General features: G+C 34.4%; 5 protein-coding genes across 5 annotated transcripts; 1 reads left to right on the plus strand and 4 right to left on the minus strand.

Moving 5' to 3' along the window:
- Nucleotides 1–53: 53 nt before the first annotated feature.
- LOC145744071 (uncharacterized) lies at nucleotides 54–3,848 on the minus strand. Its single transcript, XM_082562168.1, has one exon. It carries the CDS (start codon nucleotides 3,846–3,848, stop codon nucleotides 1,098–1,100), a length of 2,751 nt encoding a protein of 916 aa, XP_082418294.1. The 3' UTR covers nucleotides 54–1,097.
- Nucleotides 3,845–8,207, minus strand: LOC145744070 (uncharacterized). Its single transcript, XM_082562167.1, has one exon. The coding sequence runs from the start codon at nucleotides 7,040–7,042 to the stop codon at nucleotides 3,845–3,847; it is 3,198 nt and encodes a 1,065-aa protein (XP_082418293.1). The 5' UTR covers nucleotides 7,043–8,207.
- Nucleotides 8,208–8,413: 206 nt separating this feature from the next.
- On the minus strand, nucleotides 8,414–11,859 carry LOC145744073 (uncharacterized). Its single transcript, XM_082562170.1, has 11 exons — nucleotides 11,719–11,859; nucleotides 11,413–11,574; nucleotides 11,083–11,247; nucleotides 10,896–11,006; nucleotides 10,612–10,761; nucleotides 10,270–10,446; nucleotides 9,913–10,092; nucleotides 9,655–9,819; nucleotides 9,095–9,256; nucleotides 8,843–8,986; nucleotides 8,414–8,723 (listed from the first exon to the last, which is right to left on the minus strand). Exons 1-11 carry the CDS (start codon nucleotides 11,765–11,767, stop codon nucleotides 8,623–8,625), a joined length of 1,566 nt encoding a protein of 521 aa, XP_082418296.1. The 5' UTR covers nucleotides 11,768–11,859; the 3' UTR covers nucleotides 8,414–8,622.
- Nucleotides 11,860–13,648: 1,789 nt separating this feature from the next.
- Nucleotides 13,649–17,487, plus strand: LOC145743108 (beta-1,4-galactosyltransferase 2-like). The gene is made up of 8 exons (XM_082561003.1): nucleotides 13,649–14,537; nucleotides 14,696–14,851; nucleotides 14,931–15,050; nucleotides 15,124–15,240; nucleotides 15,408–15,618; nucleotides 15,738–15,888; nucleotides 16,074–16,194; nucleotides 16,283–17,487. Exons 1-8 carry the CDS (start codon nucleotides 14,442–14,444, stop codon nucleotides 16,382–16,384), a joined length of 1,074 nt encoding a protein of 357 aa, XP_082417129.1. The 5' UTR covers nucleotides 13,649–14,441; the 3' UTR covers nucleotides 16,385–17,487.
- Nucleotides 17,104–20,626, minus strand: LOC145743107 (uncharacterized). Its single transcript, XM_082561002.1, has 11 exons — nucleotides 20,525–20,626; nucleotides 20,207–20,371; nucleotides 19,865–20,041; nucleotides 19,679–19,789; nucleotides 19,394–19,543; nucleotides 19,051–19,227; nucleotides 18,694–18,873; nucleotides 18,436–18,600; nucleotides 17,873–18,034; nucleotides 17,621–17,764; nucleotides 17,104–17,501 (listed from the first exon to the last, which is right to left on the minus strand). Exons 1-11 carry the CDS (start codon nucleotides 20,571–20,573, stop codon nucleotides 17,401–17,403), a joined length of 1,581 nt encoding a protein of 526 aa, XP_082417128.1. The 5' UTR covers nucleotides 20,574–20,626; the 3' UTR covers nucleotides 17,104–17,400.
- Nucleotides 20,627–23,068: the final 2,442 nt, after the last annotated feature.

Genomic DNA, 23,068 nt, shown 5'->3' on the forward strand with positions numbered 1-23,068 from the left:
CTTGAACAAAGTGTACAACATCGTGTAAACTTTCGTAAGGAAAAAGAGGGGCTGTCACACTATAGCAAGAAGGATTTTGTTGTTTTTGAACACTCGGTTAATACGATTAGTTAGTCATTATTAAAACAACAACAATCTTTGTAGGATCTAATACACTCCTACTATGGCTTAAACAATTATTAAACCCCAATAGAGTACGCTGTAAAGATGAGCATCGATAAGAAAGCCACACTTAATTAAAATACACAAAATAGTCGTGTTAAATCAAACTCGCTAACTTATTACCAAAACCTGCCCAAGGATTCAATCTACCAAATGTAATCTGTACAAGCGGCTTTTAATCAGAATTGAAACTACAGGAAATGCGAACTAAATGCGACACAAAAATATGACATAAAACACAAACTACAAAGTATATAATCAACAAATTAAGTATAAAAGCGAAAGTCTAATTGTGTGTTAAACCTTACTTCGGCCTTACTTATTTATGAGTTTTTACGTCCAGCGAACTGACCAAAAAGCTATATTGCCAGTTATTTAAAGCGAAATAAAATAGGAGAAAACGCATACAAACAATAAAGAAAATACAAAGCATTATCGATAAACAGGACAACAAGTGCGTCATAAATGACGATGGGGAGTGAAAATCTCCCGCAGCTGGGATCAAGCCGAATGATTCAGCATGAAACGCCGGAGCTCACTAAAAGTGACCTCCCGCTAATAAATCATTTCAAATTTTTAATAAGATCGATAATGGACATAACATACCGGCCCCAAATGACAGAGTGTAATAACACGAGGGCATTTAACAACAAAAATGTTCATTATACGATAACAAAATACAAGAAATAAACACAATAACTGCATTCGAAACTTCAACAAAAATACAAAGTATTCAGTTAACATTACGTATAACATATAATAACGATGAAACTAACGCTACATCTATAAGGTAGCAAGTGTGTCAGTTCATGCAATACAAGGCACACCTATCACAAAAATACGTTTTACAAAAATGATATGAAAGTGTAAAGAAGAAAAACTGTGAGGCATGCAGGCGTAAATACAAACACAAATAAAACATCGAAAATACAAATTTATGCGACCCCTTCTAAAAGGCAAATTTTGCGAATGTCTCGGGTTAAGGTAGCATATGCAGTGCGCACCTGGACACGGCGCACCATCCCGTTCTTGTCTTTAATGCACTTCTCGATAATCCCCTTCGGCCAGAGTCCTCTCTTCGCATTCTCATTAACGATTAAAACCACGTCGCCAACCGTGAAATTCCTCATCGGTTGAAGCCATTTTTGTCGCAATTGTAACAAAGGCAAATACTCTTTGGTCCATCGGTCCCAAAATTGATCAGCAAGAAGTTGAACCAACCTCCACGATCGCCTGTAACCGTCTGCCTTGACAAACGTGTCTGGAGGCAGGTCATTGTCTATTGCTCCTTTTAGCAACATATTTGGCGTCAATGCCAATTCATCTTTGCAGTCATCGCTGAGTGGCACCAGAGGTCTGCTGTTCAAGATTCGTTCCACCTCAGCCATCAAGGTTAAAAGTGAAAAATCGTCAAGAATGGTTTCGCCCATTATTAGCCTCATGATTTTCCGAACGGATCGTATCATCCGCTCCCAGACTCCGCCTTGGTGACTCGCAGCTGGCGGATTAAAACTCCAATCAATCTCGTTTTGTAGGAGCGCGTCGTGAATTTGCTTTTTATTCCATCTCCTGATACCTTCTCGTAGCTCTCTCTCGGCCCCAACAAAGTTTGTGCCGTTATCGCTATAAATTCTTTTTGGACCCAAGCGGCGAGACGAGAATCGGCGGTAAGCATCAATAAAAGCACTTGTTTCTAAGGATTGGGCTACTTCGATGTGAATAGCCCGAGTAGCCATGCAAGTAAAAATACAAGCATATCGTTTAACTTGACTTCTACCACTTTTTGTGAGAATTGGCCCCATGTAGTCAACTCCCACACATGTAAATGGAGGATTATTTGAAGTGACCCTCGGCATCGGTAAAGTGGCCATAATTTGTTCCCCCACTTTAGCAGACCAAAATCGGCATTTTCTACAGCCTCTTAGAATCCTTCTGACAGTGGCTTGTCCGCGTAGAATCCAAAAACGTTCTCGAATGGCGGACAAGACATGAATTGTTCCCGAATGCCCATGCCTGTTATGATAGTTTGTCGCAATAAGTTCAGTTACAACATGGTTAGATGGAAGAATCATCGGATGTTTGGTGATTAGAGGGACGGTTGAATTATGTAGCCTGCCACCAACGTACATAATGCCTTTAACTAAAACCGGGCTTAGCTTTCTTAAAGTGCTAAGCTGTTTTGATTTATTTAGATGTTGCTTAGACTTGAATTGTAAAGGCTCGTAAAAAGTTTGGTGGTCATGAAGTTGATTGATCACCTCGGAAAAAGATTGTCGTTGAACTGCCCGCACAATGGCAGCTGTTGCGCTATTTAGTTCTTTTAGCGATAAAAATTCAGGAATGGCGTATTTGTCGTTAGATTTAGCTTTCCGTTGAGACACCTTCCATAACAAAAAGGTGCGATATCGCAGAATCCAGGCGGTTGCTCGTTGTAGGTTTGTAAACGAAGAATAACGACGCCACAAACGCAGTAAACTAAATTGATCACTGCAAACAACATTACACAAGGTCACTGACTTGACCTCAGGATCGGCGGTCAATAACGGCAAAATAGCAGGGCGAACCGGCCAATGTTCGACTGTCTTATAAAGAAAGGTTGGGCCTTTAAACCACAGGTCTGCCTTGTGCAGTTCATTAGGCATTAAGCCTCTTGATGCAATGTCAGCGGGATTTCGCTTTGTGTCAACATGCATCCAGTGTTCTGGTTTCGAAAGCGAATGAATCATTTCTAATCGATTAGCGACAAAGGTTTGAAATCGCGTTGATGTGTTTGTAATGTATTGGAGAACGGTTGTAGAATCAGTCCATAAATAAACATTGTCAATTTTATATTCCAGTTCTCGACGTATAAGGTCGCTGAGTTTTACGGCTACCACAGCCGCCGTAAGTTCGAGTCGGGGTACGCTTACAGGCTTAAGGGGAGAAACACGTGCCTTCCCCATTACAAAAGACAAATAAATATTTCCATGCAAATCAATCATGCGTAGATAACTAACAGCACCATAACCCACATTGCTAGCATCACTAAACGTGTACAGCTCAATACAACAATAATCAACATTTACAGGTTTAAAACATCTGGGTATACTAATGTGCTCTAAATCAACAAGAGTGTTAAGCCAATTATTCCAAGTGTTAATATGTTGTTCTGGAACCAGATCGTCCCAGCCCAACTGTGCAGAACATGCTTTCTGTAAAAGTTTGCGTGCAGGAAGAATAAATGGAGAAGAAAAACCCAATGGGTCATATACCTGACTTACCATCGATAGTATACCGCGTCTCGTGGACGGTTTAGTTTGAACGTTTACCTTTACCTCGAAACGGTCTAAAGAGGTGTTCCAATACACACCAAGCGCTCGCTCGGTTGGCAGTTCGTGTAAGTCTAAATTTACCACCGAAGATGCCAAGTCACACGCTGGGATTGACGATAGTACGGACCTGTTATTACTAATGTATTTCGTTAAATGAAAGCCACCGCTTTTAAGAAGCGGTGAAATAGCAGATATAAGTTCTACAGTATCATCAACAGACTTACATGACTTTAACAAATCATCTACATAAAAGTTACGCTTAATAGTATTTACAACATTCTTATCTGCTTTTGTTGCGTTGTCGTCAGCAGTTTTCCTAAGCGCATATGACGCACAGCTTGGCGACGAAGTTGCACCGAAAATATGCACGTTCATCTGATAGTCAACTGGGCGCGAGAAAGGTCATTATCGGGCCACCACAAAAATCGCATGGCATCACGATCACATGGTCTCACAAAAACCTGATGGAACATGCCTTTAATATCTGCCACAAGGGCAATAGCCTCTTGGCGAAAGCGCAAAAGCACTCCCACCAGACTGTTAGTAAGGTCAGGCCCCTGTAATAAAACATCATTTAACGAAACACCGCAGTGTTTCGCAGCACAATCAAACACTATACGGAACTTAGGGCCCGTACAGTGGTGTGGTATATACCACGTTATATCATTTACACAGTTCCTATTAGCCAATACAGTGGCATGTCCTAATTTTACATATTCATCAATTTTCTCCCTATATTGCCTAAAAATATCAGGGTTAGCAATAAACTTCTTCTTCAAAGATTGCAGCCTTTGAAGTGCCATCTTCCTATTCTTCGGAAGTTTGATATATTCCTCTTTCCATGGTAATCCGATTTCATAGTGTTCGCCGTTCCGCGAAACTGTTTTATCCATAATTTTTAAAGCCCTTTTGTCGTTTAATGACATTTCGCTCCTTTGCTCACAATCAAGGTCATGAAAGTCGCTCGACAAGACATTTAAAATGTCGCTGCATGATGCTGATACTTGTTCAGGTTCATGCATAAAGTTAACATTTATTCGTTGCGATTGTTTCTTTATATTATGGTCCGAGCCAAACAATGTCCAGCCTAAGGCCGTGTGTAACCCGAAAGGCTGGCCCTTTTTGCCGTAACGCCATTCAGAAACCCTGAATGCATCGTGAACGTTGTTTCCCAGAAGCAGCTCCACTGATTTTGATTTAAGTTCAGGAAACTTCAGGTCACGCAGATGCGGATACATGTTTGCCACCTTTTCCGTAGGAATGCTGTCACTTACGTTGACAATATGGTCGAGCACCAAAAGTTTTTCGACATTAAACGATTCTGTTTCATTGATCCCCTTTACATATAACGAGTCAACTCGGCTCCCATGGCTTGTTACCGAATTTGCTGTGTAGAGCTCGATATGTTCTTTTGTCTCCTTGAGACCCAATTTCTTTGCAAGGCTTGCAGTGCAAATACTTGTATCTGAACCGTCATCTAGAAAGGCGTATGTTTTCACAAAATTACTTTGATTGTTGCCCCAAACTTTAACTGGCACAATCTTGAAACGTTTCACATTTTTTACGCTGTTGTGGGAAACCTCGTTGCATGCCACAATAGCTGACTCGCTTTGCGGCTCCGAACTAGCCTCGGCGCTACTTGGCGGAATATTAATATGCAGGAGAGTATTATGTCTCTTGCCACAATCCCTACAGCCTTTGTCATATTTACAATCTCGGGACTGATGTCCTGCTCGCAGGCATTGAAAACATAAGCGTTTGTTTTTTACGTGCTCACGTCGATCTTGTGGGGTTTTTGATTTGAAAACTCCACATTGCCATAAAGGGTGGTGTTCACTGCAAGATGTGCACTTTTGCACAGGACCATTATATCTTCTTTTGTTGCTTTCCTTTTCAACAGCAGCGAATACACGACCAGTGCGGGTTGCCCTACCTCTAGCGGTGTATTGGGCAGTGGGCACCTTTGACCTGCAGTCCCGTTCAAGCTGCAGGCGGTGTAAAGATCGACGTTGATGTTTCGCTATTCTTTTTACGAACAACATAACATCTTCAAATGTTGGTGTCTTGCCATGATCTTCCATGTCATTAGCGAATTCTTTGTAACTTTTCCAAGCATTTTCTGGAAATCTTCGTAAGACTTTGAAGATTGTGTCTTGACTGTTAAGGTCATATTCAAAGCCACCTGCACTTAAAGTACAAGCACAAAAGTAAAGGTCGTCGGCAAATGTGTTCCAGCCGTCGGCATCAAACTCCTTTAGTTTTGGTGCATTAACTATTTTATTCATTGCGGCTTCTTTGAGTATATCAGGCTGATTGTATTTTTCATGCAGTCTAAGTCGTGCCTCACGGTATGCCTTTGTTCGATCTGCAATGACGTCACAACCGCAAATCGCTTGTAGGGCCTCCCCAGTACAATATTTAAGTAGAAAACTTAAACGGGCACTGTTATCGTGAATTCTACGTTCAACAAATTCTTCAAAACGTCTTATAAATCCCAAGTATTGTAAAACGTTGCCACTGAAGCTATCCAACTCAATCTTTGGCGTGGCAAAATCAAAACTTGAAAATGGCGGCTGATGCTGCTGAACAGGTTGAGGTCGGTCATAAACACGATCCTCTTGGCCGGAAAGATAATCCCTCGGGTCCGCTAATACGGACGGCTTTGGTCGATGTGCCAATGCCGGTGAAACTGCAGTTGGTGCCGGCCCCGCTGCCTTTATTGAGCGAGGTGATTTGTCGCCTTCGTATATTCGTAAATGCGACAATGATGTTTCATTAAAGTTCATTTCTGGTTCGGTAACAGGCTTTGCAGCATATTGTTTCAGTCTTAAAGACAAAACCTCAGAGATGTCGGAGCCAAATTCGCTATCTTCGTATCTCTCAGCAAAACGAACCTTTTCTTGTGCATGAACAATTTGTTCTTGCATTTTAAGTTTCTCGCGTTTCCTGTTTAACTCTTTAACTTTTCTCTGGGCTTCAAGTTCCCTTTCTTGGCGCTTAGCTTCAAGTTCATCTTGAAGTTTGTCAATTTCGTGACGCTGTTTCATAAACTCAGCTGTTGAGCGGACAACTTCCACATTTTCTTCGAGAGCTTCAACGCTTCGTCTGCTGCGGTGCGAGCGACCAGATCTGATCGACCGTCCGGCAACAGAACCTGCTCTTGAAGAAGTTTTTTGGACACAGGTCTCCAAATATGCCTGGTACCGATTGTCGGCTACAACTTTCCGCTGTTTTACTTCCTTCAACTTTGAAATAGCGGAGGTTCTTACTTCTCCCTCTGACTGGGAAATATAGTTCTTGCACGCGCCTACAACTCTTTTGTAGGCCGTATCAAAGTCACCCTTTAACCTTGTGACTTCTTTACTATCAGAACACTCTGCTTCTATTTCTTTGCAAAGTTTGTTCTCACATCGGGTAAATGCCGATAGAGCATATGTACGCTCTTCCTTTGACCCCAAAGGTCCCGACTTAGTAACAGTTTTACTAGTCGAAGTGTCCACAGTGGTGGACGAAGTAACAACCATACCTTCCGTTGTTACGGCGGGAGAAGTGACGTTTCCTTCCTCCATATTTTACAAAAATTAATTAACAACTTAATTAACAAAACCCTATATGTATATTATTAACCACAGACACAAGTTATTGAATCTTATATTCAACAACTTTGCAAAAGCTAACTATCACAAATTAGCACACAAAAAATGCTTTTAACTACGCATAAGTAATACTTAACAACTTTCCAAATCTTACTAAGGTAAAACTCATAAATCTCGCAATGTAGGATCTAATACACTCCTACTATGGCTTAAACAATTATTAAACCCCAATAGAGTACGCTGTAAAGATGAGCATCGATAAGAAAGCCACACTTAATTAAAATACACAAAATAGTCGTGTTAAATCAAACTCGCTAACTTATTACCAAAACCTGCCCAAGGATTCAATCTACCAAATGTAATCTGTACAAGCGGCTTTTAATCAGAATTGAAACTACAGGAAATGCGAACTAAATGCGACACAAAAATATGACATAAAACACAAACTACAAAGTATATAATCAACAAATTAAGTATAAAAGCGAAAGTCTAATTGTGTGTTAAACCTTACTTCGGTCTTACTTATTTATGAGTTTTTACGTCCAGCGAACTGACCAAAAAGCTATATTGCCAGTTATTTAAAGCGAAATAAAATAGGAGAAAGCGCATACAAACAATAAAGAAAATACAAAGCATTATCGATAAACAGGACAACAAGTGCGTCATAAATGACGATGGGGAGTGAAAATCTCCCGCAGCTGGGATCAAGCCGAATGATTCAGCATGAAACGCCGGAGCTCACTAAAAGTGACCTCCCGCTAATAAATCATTTCAAATTTTTAATAAGATCGATAATGGACATAACAATCTTAACGAACGAAAAACAGTAGCCTACTATTTAAACTATTTCTAATACTTACTTTTACACTTTATAGTAGGGTGACCTCCCGTTTAATAGCTTGATGTTACAAATGTTTAAAAGCAAGAAAATTACACAATATTAAAAAAGCTTTAAATTACTCATTATTAAATAAATCTTTTAAACCTTACCTATTCTACCAAAACACTAAAGTAAATAAATTGCACTTATGAGTCACATTTTGGTTACAATCTATTTTTACGCTGTCTATTCTGCAAATAAATTTTTTGTTGTTTTTAAAGTTATTTTACCACTATTAGATATATTTATTCTTAATTGCCATTTGGACTAAAACTAGTAAGGGTTGCAACGTGAGTTATGGCAACGTTACCCAAGAGCTGTTGTATAAACAAACCTTTATAAATTCTTTCCTTATATATATAAGTTATTTTCCTGAGCTTAACAGTTTAAATCTATTTTAAATGAATCACAGTGTGTTTATTTAAAAAAATTAACGTACATTTATATACATATCATATAACTTATTATATAAATGGATCACATTTCTAATAATGTTCATATCAATTACGTAAACCTTTAACACACATCAAAAGTGACTAAATGTCTTTTATACTTACTATTTATTATAAAAAAAATTGAATATATTTTTCATGTAATAGGCAAAACGTTAATGTGAATACAGCAAACCAACAAGTCTAAAGTTGATATCAACAAAGTTCATTTATTTTTTGGTCTATTTTCCATAAAACATAAACTGGATCAACATTCCAACGAGAGCTGGTATAATGCTAAAAGCAACAGAGCCCGATACTCTACTAAATCCATTAAAAACACCTGCATGAAAAACATATTTTAAAATTGTATTTTAAACTGCTTAGCTATTGAAAACATAATTAAAACAACCTTGAGTTAGCTTATACATTACGCTGCGACTTTAAATTCATTAAACCTACCTTGGTTACAGCCATCTGTTGTGCAGGTGTAGTTGCAATTTTGAGTTGGTTGGAATGGAGAAATAAATTGGGTTACACAAGTAGACCCAATGTTTACACGCGTACAACCTCGTTGAATGTTGCGTGTAAAGCCATTTGCGGATACTTAAATAAAATTGTATTTTGTTATAGACTTATGTCGAATCACATATAAAACATAACATTGTGGTTTGTTACTGAATGGTATCGCTAATTTAAAATATAAACATTTACTTTGCAATCCTACGCTTTTATGGTAATCTCTGGTCACGCAAAATTCTTCATAGGGAAATGAACAGGCGACTTCCGGTGGTGGATTACTTAAACATCTGTCGTAGCCATCAAGAACGTCAGTCATAGGGTCGGTTGCGCACTGGACACAAGTTGGTCGACTTGCTAAACAAATAAAGCAAAACAAGTTATAATTTGATTCTATCTAATATATGCAAATTGCTGTTTTAAAAAGATATTTTAAATTGTTTTTTATGTCCCCTGAAGGAGATAGGTTTTTGATATTTTTATCGGGTAATGGTGTGCAGTTGGGACGTGTTTAAGCTATCTGTTAACGCCGGACTCAAGGACAAATAGCGTGGCATTAGTGCAGCTTAAATCCGAAACCTTTCGTAACGTAGTCCGACGCCATGAGCAGTTTACCACATTATACCGAAGTGTTAGATTTTTTTCCATATTCCCTTAAGGGGATAGGTTTTTTGATATTTTTATCGGGTAAGGGTGTGCGGTTGGGACGTGTTTTAAATTAAAATAGTTTATGTATAGTTTATTGTTATATTTACGCCATCCTGTGTTGCAACCGTCTGTTGTGCAAGACTCTTGACAAGTGTACCTCTGAACATTAGTAATTGATCCAGTTACCGTGCTTGCAGTACAACCAGTCGTAACAGCTGCGGTAGCACAACCTCTTATAACGCTTAACAGTCTGTATCCTGGATCAGCTTCAGCTATTTAATATTAAACCAAAAGTTAAATTTAGTCTTTTGAATAGAGAATAAATTTTAAATGTTGTACTATAAAACCTTCCAACAATAATATACCTGAAAAGGACAAGTCAGTTCTTGCAGAAAGATAATATGTTGCATTAAAGACGCAATGAGTTGAGGCAGAAGGACACAAAGTTCGAGGAGATGCCATATTACATGTGCCAGTACCGGTTGTATCGGAACATTGGACGCAGTATAAACCTTGTGTTTCTGGAGCCGCAACCAATCCGTTAGCTATCAGTTGCAATACAAATTTGTGCATTTTTATAGTGAAAACACTTTAAATTAAATTTTATTTAATGTTAAAAAAATTAATTTAAGAATCTACGATTAAATTGTTTTCTCTTTGACGCATCAATTAAAAACTGCTAGTGTTTTTATATTATAGCAAAATAACAAATTTATGGTTACCTTGACTACCCATGTTGCAATTATTAGTATCACACACAGCTGAGCAAGTGTTTTCTATGTAATTTGCGTTAGCCAAGACTGGGTCAGCTGGAATGGAGAAAAAGCATTCATCTCGATGAGTGTAATCAGCTTGAGTTGCACAACCTCTTGTGACAAAAGTACGAACAATGTTGTTGTCTAAAATTAGAAAAAATTTAGATTATTTTACTTGTTTTCGCCTTAAACTAAAAGTTATAATATTTATTAAAAAAAAACTTTAATTACATTTCGTATCACAAACGTTCGCTATTTTAATATTGTTCCTTTTTTAAATGTACTATTTACTCAAAAAACGACCTATACCTAATAGTAATTGAGTAGTGGTGTAAGCACAATATCCTTGCATCGTGTCATCCAATGGGCAAGGGGTTCCAACGTAGGTTCCGTCTGAACATGTTGAGCCATCAACTTCGCTGTTACATTGAGCACATGATTTATACGTTAGGGTTGCCACTGTATTTTTAATAGAATTTTTAGTATTGTTACAATTACGACAAACCGGAAACAAAAAAGCGAAATTAAAAGTCGGGATGATAATAGAAATAAGTTAACTATAACGTATAACTGATAAATGATACGTTACTTACCAACTGTAGTATTGCAGTCTGCTCCAGTAAAACCGGTTGTACAAATACAAACCCCCGTAAAATAGTTGCAATATCCCGTTACGCAAGTGGAAGAACATGGCGTAAAGGAAGCTGAAATTAATATAAACAAAAAATAACAATTGGCATTTTATAAAAAAAAACTGCACATTATAATGAATTTACTTACTGTCGGTAATATTGTTGCAAAATTGTGTTGTACACGGTTGGTAGCATGTTGTTGTGTCGATAGTTGTTCCATTTGTTGCTAGGTCAGAAACGCAATCAGTTCCAGGAACTCCTGTGGTAGTGAGATCGAAATTCATACAGCCTCTTGTAATTGAAGAAATCAAACCTATAAAATTGTTAATAAAAAATTTATCGGTTTATGAACACAAAATTATATGTTAGAATAAAATATATTTTCTAACAATAATACATAATCTTTAAGGCTATTTAACTTTTAAACTACATTAGTTCATGTACAAAACACATAATTTTTTAACCAAAGTCTTCTTACCGTCCCGTAGTACAAATGTTGTTCCGCAGTATCCATTTGCAGAGATATCACAAGTAACGTTCATGCTTGCCAAGGGTGCATAACATGATTCTCCAGCAATGTTAGCTGAGGGGTAGATAAAAGTTGCCGAGCAAGAGTAGCATGATACAGTCTGAGATGAAACTACGTACAAAAAAAATAAATCTTAACTTTAAACAAATAAATTAACAAAAACTTTAAAAAAAATTTGACTTAAATTAAATCCTTTTAATATAAAAAATTAAAAAATATTTTTTAACAAAAAGTTACAATTTTAGAAGTTTTTACCTGCGCCTAAAAACAAACTAAACACAATAAATATCGCGGTATGCTTCATATTTTTTATTACCAATTCTTGTTTATAAAAAAATCAATTAAAAATTTAAAATTTTCTGTAAGTAATAAAAACTTTATTTAAAAAATATATAAAAGAAAAAAAATATATTTAACTTTAATATAAAACCATAACGTCTTAACTCAAATTATTTTAAATGAGCATTACCTGCGAAATAATATCACATTTATATAGATAGCTTAGTTGCTAAGTAACTCAAAAATCCACGATCTGTTAGGCCGTATCGATAAACATAAAAACAATGTACTATGTAATAAATACAGAAGATCCCATTTGTTTCGGGTCACTGTAACAATGGAAACGTAAGGCGACTGTTGAAAACCCCTTTGTTTCTGTTAACGTCGTACAAAGAGTAAAACCGTTACTGGAGTAATTGTATACATGCGTGGTTGCTACAACAGAGCAGGTACTAAAAATAATCCAGTTTTCTAGATTTTTTTGCCACCGCGTCCATGTGATTTTTCACATCTGTGATGTTGTTTTTCATATTTCTTAGCAACTCGCTGACAACTATGTAGTAATTAAACGCCAGGTAGTGCGTCATTTGAACATACATCGAAAGTTTTGTATAAACTAACAAATACACTCGTGATAATTTTGTAACTTTATACATTTCTCTCCTAGGTAACAAAAATATTATTTTGGTGACTTTTTTCAACAGTTATATACATTTTTAAATGCAAAGCATCATCATGATTGGTTTATTAATTTGCAAAGGCTGCGACTTTTAAACCAATAGCTTACCATATACTATAGTTATTAAATACATCTGGTATTCTTCGGGTTATGAGCCAAAATGTTTCAATTGTAAAAGTCATAGCATTGCCACATAACCACATTTTGACAAAAACAATTTTATACGCTATATTAAAATCTAGTTTTATTTATTTTTAACTTTTGAAAATCGTTAGATTTATTAGTTCAGAACTTTGTTGTAGATTTATATTTACCCCTCTGCACCGTCTCTGAATCGCTTTTAAATAAAATGTTTACCATATGGTGGGGCTGTTGTTCCAAACAATGTATTTCTAAATGCATAATTATTTTCTTAAGTTCAGTAGTGTGGTTAAGCGGTCATGGCAGCGGAATACGACCCGAAAGGTTTCGGGTTCGAGCCGCACCATTGCTACACTATTCGCCTTTAAACCTGACTTTTACGGATACCTTAACGTAACAAGATCATATCCTTCTCTAATTCATATACAAAAACCTATTCCTCAATCGGATATAAATAAATAGTAAGTATCTTCAGTAGTATTTTATGACATTGGATTCGTAGTAGAAAGGTTTCGAGTTTGAGTCGCACCAAGACCGCGCTATTCACCCTATATCAAACGTTAACGGATCTAACCATGTAATATTTTTATGTCTTTGCAAAAAATAAAAAAGTATAACACTTTGATAAAATGTAAAAAAGTTAGCAGTAGTCTGGTATTAATTTGTGTATTTTTTAAAAGTAATCCATTTGCGAATATTGATTTTATACTAGCTGCTTCCTGAGATCGATTCAATAGGTGATAATTGTTTTTGTTAGCTTTGTTATTGCATTGTTTTGTTTTTATTTCTTAACCCATACCTTTTGTTTGCTTCTTTATTCTATTGCAACAAAAATGCTACTAAACAGAAAAGAACAACGTTAAATGGAGGCATTCCATTCTTAAACGTTAATGTTAAGAAAACAAAAAAAATGAACTGTGAATTCAAATGACGTTAAGATTAAAGTATTAGGCGAATATAAATAGATTACATATAAGCTAATAGTAATGGTGGATATCTAGTGAATAAAATTGATCACGTGCTTAAACAATGTACCAGCGCGCGAACTGTGTTGAGTGCATTACGGGTAAGGTTTTACATTGTGCTTTTGTGGAATGTATGTGAATCGTTCTCTTTTCAACCTGTCACTAAAAATTCAAAAGGTTATAACTCAAACAGAAACAAAAAGTTTAGCTCAAGAATAATCACTGATCAAGCTAAAAGGGTGGCATACAAAATTAATTTCTCTGCCGAAGAAAACAATGTTAGGATATCAACTTTAAATAACTATATCAAACATGATAATAAAGTGTAGGTTAGAGCGATTAGAAAAAACGCTTGACTGCAGATTGGGTGGTACCTTTGTTACTAAACAGAAAGTGTGTAAAGCAAGTTATTATCTTACATTCAGAGCAATAAAATATTTACACAAAAACCTTATTCAGTTGGGAATTGATACTTATTGAAATATATAAAATCTATTCTAGGCAACATTGTTTTGTTGAGAGTTAGGTGGCAGTGGTTTAAATCATAAGTTTAATTTAAAATGGTCTAAACAGTTTGTCTCATTGGCCTATAGCTTAAAGAACCGTTACATAAAGACCCGTAAACAACGTTTTCTTTTATATATGTACAAACGAAAAGAATGAAGTTACAACAACGTCTATACGGGCATTGCTTTTATAAAGCGTTTAAATAAAGACTGGTTCTTAAATATCGTCAATCAAGAATATTGTTAAATTTTTTTTTTTTTTAGTATTAAGATTAGGTACTACGCTGGTTTTCGCAATAATATACCTTGGTTTAGTAAAATTAGTTAGCGCATAATATAACTGAAACGAAGCATAATATAACTGACAATCAATATTAAGTTAATTTTCTTTAAGGTTAAAATTTTAATATGTGGAAATTAAGGAAGGTTTTTTTTAACATTTCCCGAAGAAATATTTTTTGTTATTTATTCATATTATCTGGACTGTATTGCTTTCATGTAAAGGTAAATTTTCTTTAAAATAATATGTTACTTGATGTTTGGGTTATGCGAGTAATATATCGTTTCATTTAATAATGTATGGACGGTTATTTGGCTTGCTGCGAAAGGCTCTGCATATACATGTATTCAGTGTATTATATAAATGCAACATTTAAATTCAGATCGAAGATTTGCGCAACCTTGTAATACGATTGACGTTAACATATGATATAGACCGTCTTGATAAATTTACCATTGACCCACCTCAATCAGATTTCCCGATTTTGAACATCAACACAACTAAAAGAAACTGCCCACCATTTCCAAAAAACCTACAGGTTAATAAAATCAAATATATATTTGTAAAAAATTAACAATTTACCCTTACGAAAAGTCCTGGAATTTGTATTTGTTTAGGGCCAAATCAAATACAATTTTAATAAAAAACCTTGGAGTATGACGGAAACTTGGACAAAAAACAAAAACATAAAACCGGGAGGGTTGTTTATTCCATCCATGTGTGAAGCAAATTGGAAGGTTTGATTAATAATTTAAAGGCAAAATAAGTTAACAATATAAGTACAGCAGCTTTATAACTTAATTTATTTAGGTTGCTATAATTATTCCGTATAGGAATCGACTTAAGCATCTTCAATATTTTTTGCAATATATGCACCCTATACTACAACGACAGCAACTACATTATAGAATATACGTCATCAACCAGGTAATTTAAGTAGGCACGTACAAAACATATAATCGAAAATCCTAGGTAATGTGAACAAAAGTATTTCTATTTAATTTATTGAACGGGTTATATGTTACACTAACTGGTGGTTATCATAGACCCATTGTAGGCACAAACTAAAGAAAAATATTTTGTTTTATCTACAGTTCGGTAACGGTTTATTTAATCGTGCAAAATTAATGAATGTGGGTTTCGTCGAATCCCTTAAAGACGAGAATTTTGATTGCTTTGTTTTTCACGATGTGGATCATATTCTAGCAAACGATTACGCGATGTACTCATGTCCGAAAGCGCCTCGACACTTGTCTCACATTGTTGATAAATACAATAGCATTCTTCCATATTCACAAATGTTTGGTAAACAATATGTTTCACTTTTACATTGTTAAGTCTGCGTAAATTGATAACTTTATTTATAAAAAATACATTAAAATTTTTTTTTCTGTTTTTAAGTTTAATTATCTTGTTAATGTTAGGAGGCGTCTCGCAGCTTACTAGACTTCAATTCGAAAGAATTAATGGCTTTTCTAATACTTTTTGGGGCTGGGGAGGTGAAGACGACGATATTTATAGAAGAATAACGAGCGAAGGAGTGAGAATAAGAAGATATCCAAAAGATATTGGCGTGTAGGTTAAAAGCAATATAAGATAGCAATAGTTTAAATCAATAACCTGCACGATTTTTTTGTAACGTGTTTGATAATTGACACTGTTATGTTCGTTAAGTATAAATTGTAACTGGAAAGGTCGGTAGGCCTGTTTAACTATTAAATTAACTATCAGAAGTGATTTTTTTTAATTGCTTTAAACAGTTATCAAGCCATTCCTCATATACGAGATATTGGGAACGAAGACAATGCAGCAAGAATTTTAAAAATTGACAACACTGTGTTAAACATGGATTTTGACGGGTTAAATACGTTAGTTTATAAGGTAGAGAGAGTTTTAAATTATTAATTGTGTAAATGATTAATTCATACTTTAATATATATAAATATAAACCATTTTTTTAATTTTTCAGGTCAAAAAAAGGACAAACTTAAGACTCTATACCAATATAACAGTTGATATTACGGAAGGTTTTCATCAATACGTTTTGGATCCATGGTTAACAGCATCTTAATAAAACATTCGTTTTAACGAATTTGTTATAAGAATAAAGACAAGATGTTGGTGGTGCAAGTTTACAAAGCATTATCGATAAACAAGAAATACAAAGCATTATCGATAAACAGGACAACAAGTGCGTCATAAATGACGATGGGGAGTGAAAATCTCCCGCAGCTGGGATCAAGCCGAATGATTCAGCATGAAACGCCGGAGCTCACTAAAAGTGACCTCCCGCTAATAAATCATTTCAAATTTTTAATAAGATCGATAATGGACATAACAATCTTAACGAACGAAAAACAGTAGCCTACTATTTAAACTATTTCTAATACTTACTTTTACACTTTATAGTAGGGTGACCTCCCGTTTAATAGCTTGATGTTACAAATGTTTAAAAGCAAGAAAATTACACAATATTAAAAAAGCTTTAAATTACTCATTATTAAATAAATCTTTTAAACCTTACCTATTCTACCAAAACACTAAAGTAAATAAATTGCACTTATGAGTCACATTTTGGTTACAATCTATTTTTACGCTGTCTATTCTGCAAATAAATTTTTTGTTGTTTTTAAAGTTATTTTACCACTATTAGATATATTTATTCTTAATTGCCATTTGGACTAAAACTAGTAAGGGTTGCAACGTGAGTTATGGCAACGTTACCCAAGAGCTGTTGTATAAACAAACCTTTATAAATTCTTTCCTTATATATATAAGTTATTTTCCTGAGCTTAACAGTTTAAATCTATTTTAAATGAATCACAGTGTGTTTATTTAAAAAAATTAACGTACATTTATATACATATCATATAACTTATTATATAAATGGATCACATTTCTAATAATGTTCATATCAATTACGTAAACCTTTAACACACATCAAAAGTGACTAAATGTCTTTTATACTTACTATTTATTATAAAAAAAATTGAATATATTTTTCATGTAATAGGCAAAACGTTAATGTGAATACAGCAAACCAACAAGTCTAAAGTTGATATCAACAAAGTTCATTTATTTTTTGGTCTATTTTCCATAAAACATAAACTGGATCAACATTCCAACGAGAGCTGGTATAATGCTAAAAGCAACAGAGCCCGATACTCTACTAAATCCATTAAAAACACCTGCATGAAAAACATATTTTAAAATTGTATTTTAAACTGCTTAGCTATTGAAAACATAATTAAAACAACCTTGAGTTAGCTTATACATTACGCTGCGACTTTAAATTCATTAAACCTACCTTGGTTACAGCCATCTGTTGTGCAGGTGTAGTTGCAATTTTGAGTTGGTTGGAATGGAGAAATAAATTGGGTTACACAAGTAGACCCAATGTTTACACGCGTACAACCTCGTTGAATGTTGCGTGTAAAGCCATTTGCGGATACTTAAATAAAATTGTATTTTGTTATAGACTTATGTCGAATCACATATAAAACATAACATTGTGGTTTGTTACTGAATGGTATCGCTAATTTAAAATATAAACATTTACTTTGCAATCCTACGCTTTTATGGTAATCTCTGGTCACGCAAAATTCTTCATAGGGAAATGTACAGGCGACTTCCGGTGGTGGATTACTTAAACATCTGTCGTAGCCATCAAGAACGTCAGTCATAGGGTCGGTTGCGCACTGGACACAAGTTGGTCGACTTGCTAAACAAATAAAGCAAAACAAGTTATAATTTGATTCTATCTAATATATGCAAATTGCTGTTTTAAAAAGATATTTTAAATTGTTTTTCATGTTCCCTGAAGGAGATAGGTTTTTGATATTTTTATCGGGTAATAGTGTGCAGTTGAGACGTGTTTAAGCTATCTGTTAACGCCGGACTCAAGGACAAATAGCGTCGCATTACTGCGGCTCAAATCCGAAACCTTTCGACACGTAGTCCGACGCCATGAGCAGTTTACCACATTATACCGAAGTGTTAGATTGTTTTCCATATTCCCTTGAGGGTTTTTTTTTGGTTTTTGATATTTTATCGGGTAAGGGTGTGCGGTTGGGACTTTTTTTAAATTAAAATAGTTTATGTATAGTTTATTGTTATACTTACGCCATCCTGTGTTGCAACCATCTGTTGTGCATGACTCTTGACAAGTGTACCTCTGAACATTAGTAATTGATCCAGTTACTGTGGTTGCAGTACAACCAGTCGTAACAGCTGCGGTAGCACAACCTCTTATAACGCTTAACAGCCTGTATCTTGGAACAGCTTCAGCTATTTAATATTAAACCAAAAGTTAACTTTAGTCTTTTGAATAGGGAAGAAGTTTTAAATGTTGTACTATAAAACCTTTCAACAATAATATACCTGAAAAGGACAAGTCAGTTCTTGCAGAAAGATAATATGTTGCATTGAAGACGCAATGAGTTGAGGTCGAAGGACACAAAGTTCGAGCAGATGCAAGATTACATGTGCCAGCACCGGTTGTATCGGAACATTGGACGCAGTATAAACCTTGTGTTTCTGGAGCCGCAACCAATCCGTTAGCTATCAGTTGCAATAAAAATGTGTGCATTTTTATAGTGAAAACACTTTAAATTAAATTTTATTTAATGTTAAAAAAATTAATTTAAGAATCTACGATTAAATTGTTTTCTCTTTGATGCATCAATTAAAAACTGCTAATGTTTTTATATTATAGCAAAATAACAAATTTATGGTTACCTTGACTACCCATGTTGCAATTATTAGTATCACACACAGCTGAGCAAGTGTTTTCTATGTAATTTGCGCCAGCCAAGACTGAGTCAGCTGGAATGGAGAAAAAGCATTCATCTCGATGAGTGTAATCAGCTTGAGTCGCACAACCTCTTGTGACAAAAGTACGAACAATGTTGTTGTCTAAAATTAGAAAAAATTTAGATTATTTTACTTGTTTTCGCCTTAAACTAAATATTATAATATTTATTAAAAAAAAAACTTTAACTACATTTCGTATCACAAACGTTCGCTATTTTAATATTGTTCCTTTTTTAAATGTAATATTTACTAAAAAAACGACCTATACCTAATAGTAATTGAGTAGTGGTGTAGGCACAATATCCTTGCATCGTGTCATCCTCTGGGCAAGGGGTTCCAACGTAGGTTCCGTCTGAACATGTTGCACCATCAACTTCGCTGTTACATTGAGCACATGATCTATACGTTAGGGTTGCCACTGTATTTTTAATAGAATTTTTAGTGTTAGTACAATTACGACAAACCGGAAAACAAAAAAGCGAAATTAAAAGTCGGGATGATAATAGAAATAAGTTAACTATAACGTATAAGTGATGGATAATACGTTACTTACTGGCTGCAGTAGTACAGTCTGCTCCAGTCAAACCGGTTGGACAAACACAAACCCCCGTAAAATAGTTGCAATATCCCGTTCCGCAAGTGGAAGAACATGGCGTAAAGGATGCTGAAATTAATAAAAACAAAAAATAACAATTGGCATTTTATAAAAAAAACTGCACATTATAAACAATTTACTTACTGTCGGTAATACTATTGCACAATTGTGTTGTACACGGTTGGTAGCATGTTGTTGTGTCGGTATCATTTCCAGATGTTGTTAGGTTAGAAACGCAATCAGTTCCAGGAACTCCTGTGGTATTGGGATCGAAATCTGAAGCTCCGTTCATACAGTCTCTTGTAATTGAAGAAATCAAACCTATAAAATTGTTAATAAAAAATTTATCGGTTTATGAACACAAAATTATATGTTAGAATAAAATATATTTTCTAACAATAATACATAATCTTTAAGGCTATTTAACTTTTAAACTACATTAGTTCATGTACAAAACACATAATTTTTTAAACAAAGTCTCTTTACCGTCCCGTAGTTCAAATGTTGTCCCGCAGTATCCATTTGCAGAGATATCACAAGTAACGTTCATGCTTGTCAGGGGTGCATAACATGTATTTGCAGCAGCGTTGGGTGCTGAAGGGTAGATAAAAGCTGCCATGCAAGAGTAGCATGATACGTTCTGGGATGACACTACGTATAAAAATAGAATGTTTTACTTTAAATAACTTAATTAACAAATACTTTAAACAAATTAAAAAAAAATTTAACTTAAATTAAATCCTTTTAATATAAAAAATTAAAAAAATTTTTTTAACAAAGAGTTATAATTTTATAGGTTTTTACCTGCGCCTAAAAACAAACTAAACACAATAAATATCGCGGTATACTTCATATTTTTTATTACCAATTCTTGTTTATAAAAAAAATCAATTAAAAAATTTAAAATTTTCTGTAAGTAATAAAAACTTAATTTAAAAAATATCTAAATTTTACTTCATTCAACTTCAATATAAAACCATAACGTCTTAACTCAAATTATTTTAAATGAGCATTACCTGCATTTATATAGATAGCTTAGTTGCTAAGTAACTCAAAAATCCACGACCTGTTATTTTTAAATTACATAGCAACAAAATATGACTTCTGTGTAGCTATTGCCTTAGAAGCGGTTTTAAAAATAGGGGTTTTCGTAAGCCCTGTTATAAAGGAAATAAAAGCATAAATGGGTATGTGAAATAGTGGATATTTATCTACCGATGCGTTACCTATAGGGGTATTGTTATCTATATACGCTATAGTGTTCGTAACGCAAGAAAAATTCGGGAACTCATTGATATGTTGAAATTAATATTGTTTCATTTAAAAAAAAAACAGTTAAAATCCATATAGGATAAAGGATTAAAAAAACATTTTAGGTTGTTGAAAAAATAAAAATTGGCCTAAAACAACATTTTCTTTACTTTTTTAATCGGAAGAACAAATAGTTCTCGAATGGAATTTTTAACCTGCGTCGTCGAAACAAAGCCCATAATTTAAAATTTCCTCTAACAAAAGCATCGTCTTTATTACAACAACAGGTTATTATAATGGCAAGTGACTTTATAAGGGCCCACGCCTTTTGGACTAAAAGATAGATCAATAGCAACGGTCTTCTTATTATAATAACCACATACAAACAAAAATTTCTGAAAAAAACGCCAAATGTGTCTTTTTAAAGTAGTTAATGAAAAATATTTGGGCTAACAAGTTTTTTTTTCCTTTCCAACAAGCGGTGGGGATTTTTAAAAATTTTTTTAGTCAAAAATTAGTCAAAAATTCTTGTTAAGCTTTTATGTTGCAGTTTTTGTAAATTTGTATTGTAAAAAATTTGTCATTTAAATCGGGTACACTGATTCTGTATAATTAATCTAATATACAAGTAATTTTTGGCCTTTTTAAATTCCTACAATTTTGGCATAAATTCAATACAATTTAATTATTTTAAATATTAAAAGTTTTAAATTTATTTTGTTTGCTAAAGATTTCTATGTTTTTGTTTTCTTGAATATGTTTTAGGTTTTTGAGACCTTTACATATCTTTAATTTCAGTGACCAAATAGAATTATAGAGATTTAAACAAATGTTAATTTAATTAAATAATAACATGATCAAAATAATGACATAAAATATAAAGTATTTGGTTTTTATTTAGTTCGTAGCCAATCATTTACACTCAAGAATTAAAATTTAAAGAAATGAACGACTTGTTGGCGAGATAGGCCGTATCGATAAACATAAAAACAATGTACTATGTAATAAATACAGAAGATCCCATTTGTTTTGGGTCACTGTAACAATGGAAACTTAAGGCGACTGTTGAAAACCCCTCTGTTTCTGTTAACGTCGTACAAAGAGTAAAACCGTTACTGGAGTAATTGTATACATGCGTGGTTGCTACAACAGAGCAGGTACTAAAAATAATCCAGTTTTCTAGATTTTTTTGCCACCGCGTCCATGTGATTTTTCACATCTGTGATGTTGTTTTTCATATTTCTTAGCAACTCGCTGACGACTATGTGGTAATTAAACGCCAGGTAGTGCGTCATTTGAACATACATCGAAAGTTTTGTATAAACTAACAAATACACTCGTGATAATTTTGTAACTTTATACATTTCTCTCCTATGTAACAAAAATATTATTTTGGTGACTTTTTTCAACAGCTATATACATTTTTAAATGCAAAGCATCATCATGATTGGTTTATTAATTTGCAAAGGCTGCGACTTTTAAACCAATAGGTTACCATATACTATAATTATTAAATACATCTGGTATTCTTCGGGTTATGAGCCAAAATGTTTCAATTGTAAAAGTCATAGCATTGCCACATAACCACATTTTGACAAAAACAATTTTATACGCTATATTAAAATCTAGTTTTATTTATTTTTAACTTTTGAAAATCGTTAGATTTATTAGTTCAGAACTTTGTTGTAGATTTATATTTACCCCTCTGCACCGTCTCTGAATCGCTTCTAAATAAAATGTTTACCATATGGTGGGGCTGTTGTGCCAAACAATGTATTTCTAAATGCATAATTATTTTCTAAGTTCGGTAGTGTGGTTAAGCGGTCATGGCAGCGGAATACGACCCGAAAGGTTTCGGGTTCGAGCCGCACCATTGCTACACTATTCGCCTTTAAACCTGGCTTTTACGGATACCTTAACGTAACAAGATCATATCCTTCTCTAATTCATATACAAAAACCTATTCCTTAATCGGATATAAATAAATAATAAGTATCTTCAGTAGTATTTTATGGCATTGGATTCGTAGTAGAAAGGTTTCGAGTTTGAGCCGCACCAAGACCGCGCTATTCACCCTATAGTCAAACGTTAACCGAT

The sequence above is a fragment of the Corella eumyota genome, chromosome 2 (assembly GCF_963082875.1).
Source record: "Corella eumyota chromosome 2, kaCorEumy4.1, whole genome shotgun sequence".
Classification (NCBI taxonomy): Eukaryota; Metazoa; Chordata; class Ascidiacea; order Phlebobranchia; family Corellidae; genus Corella; species Corella eumyota.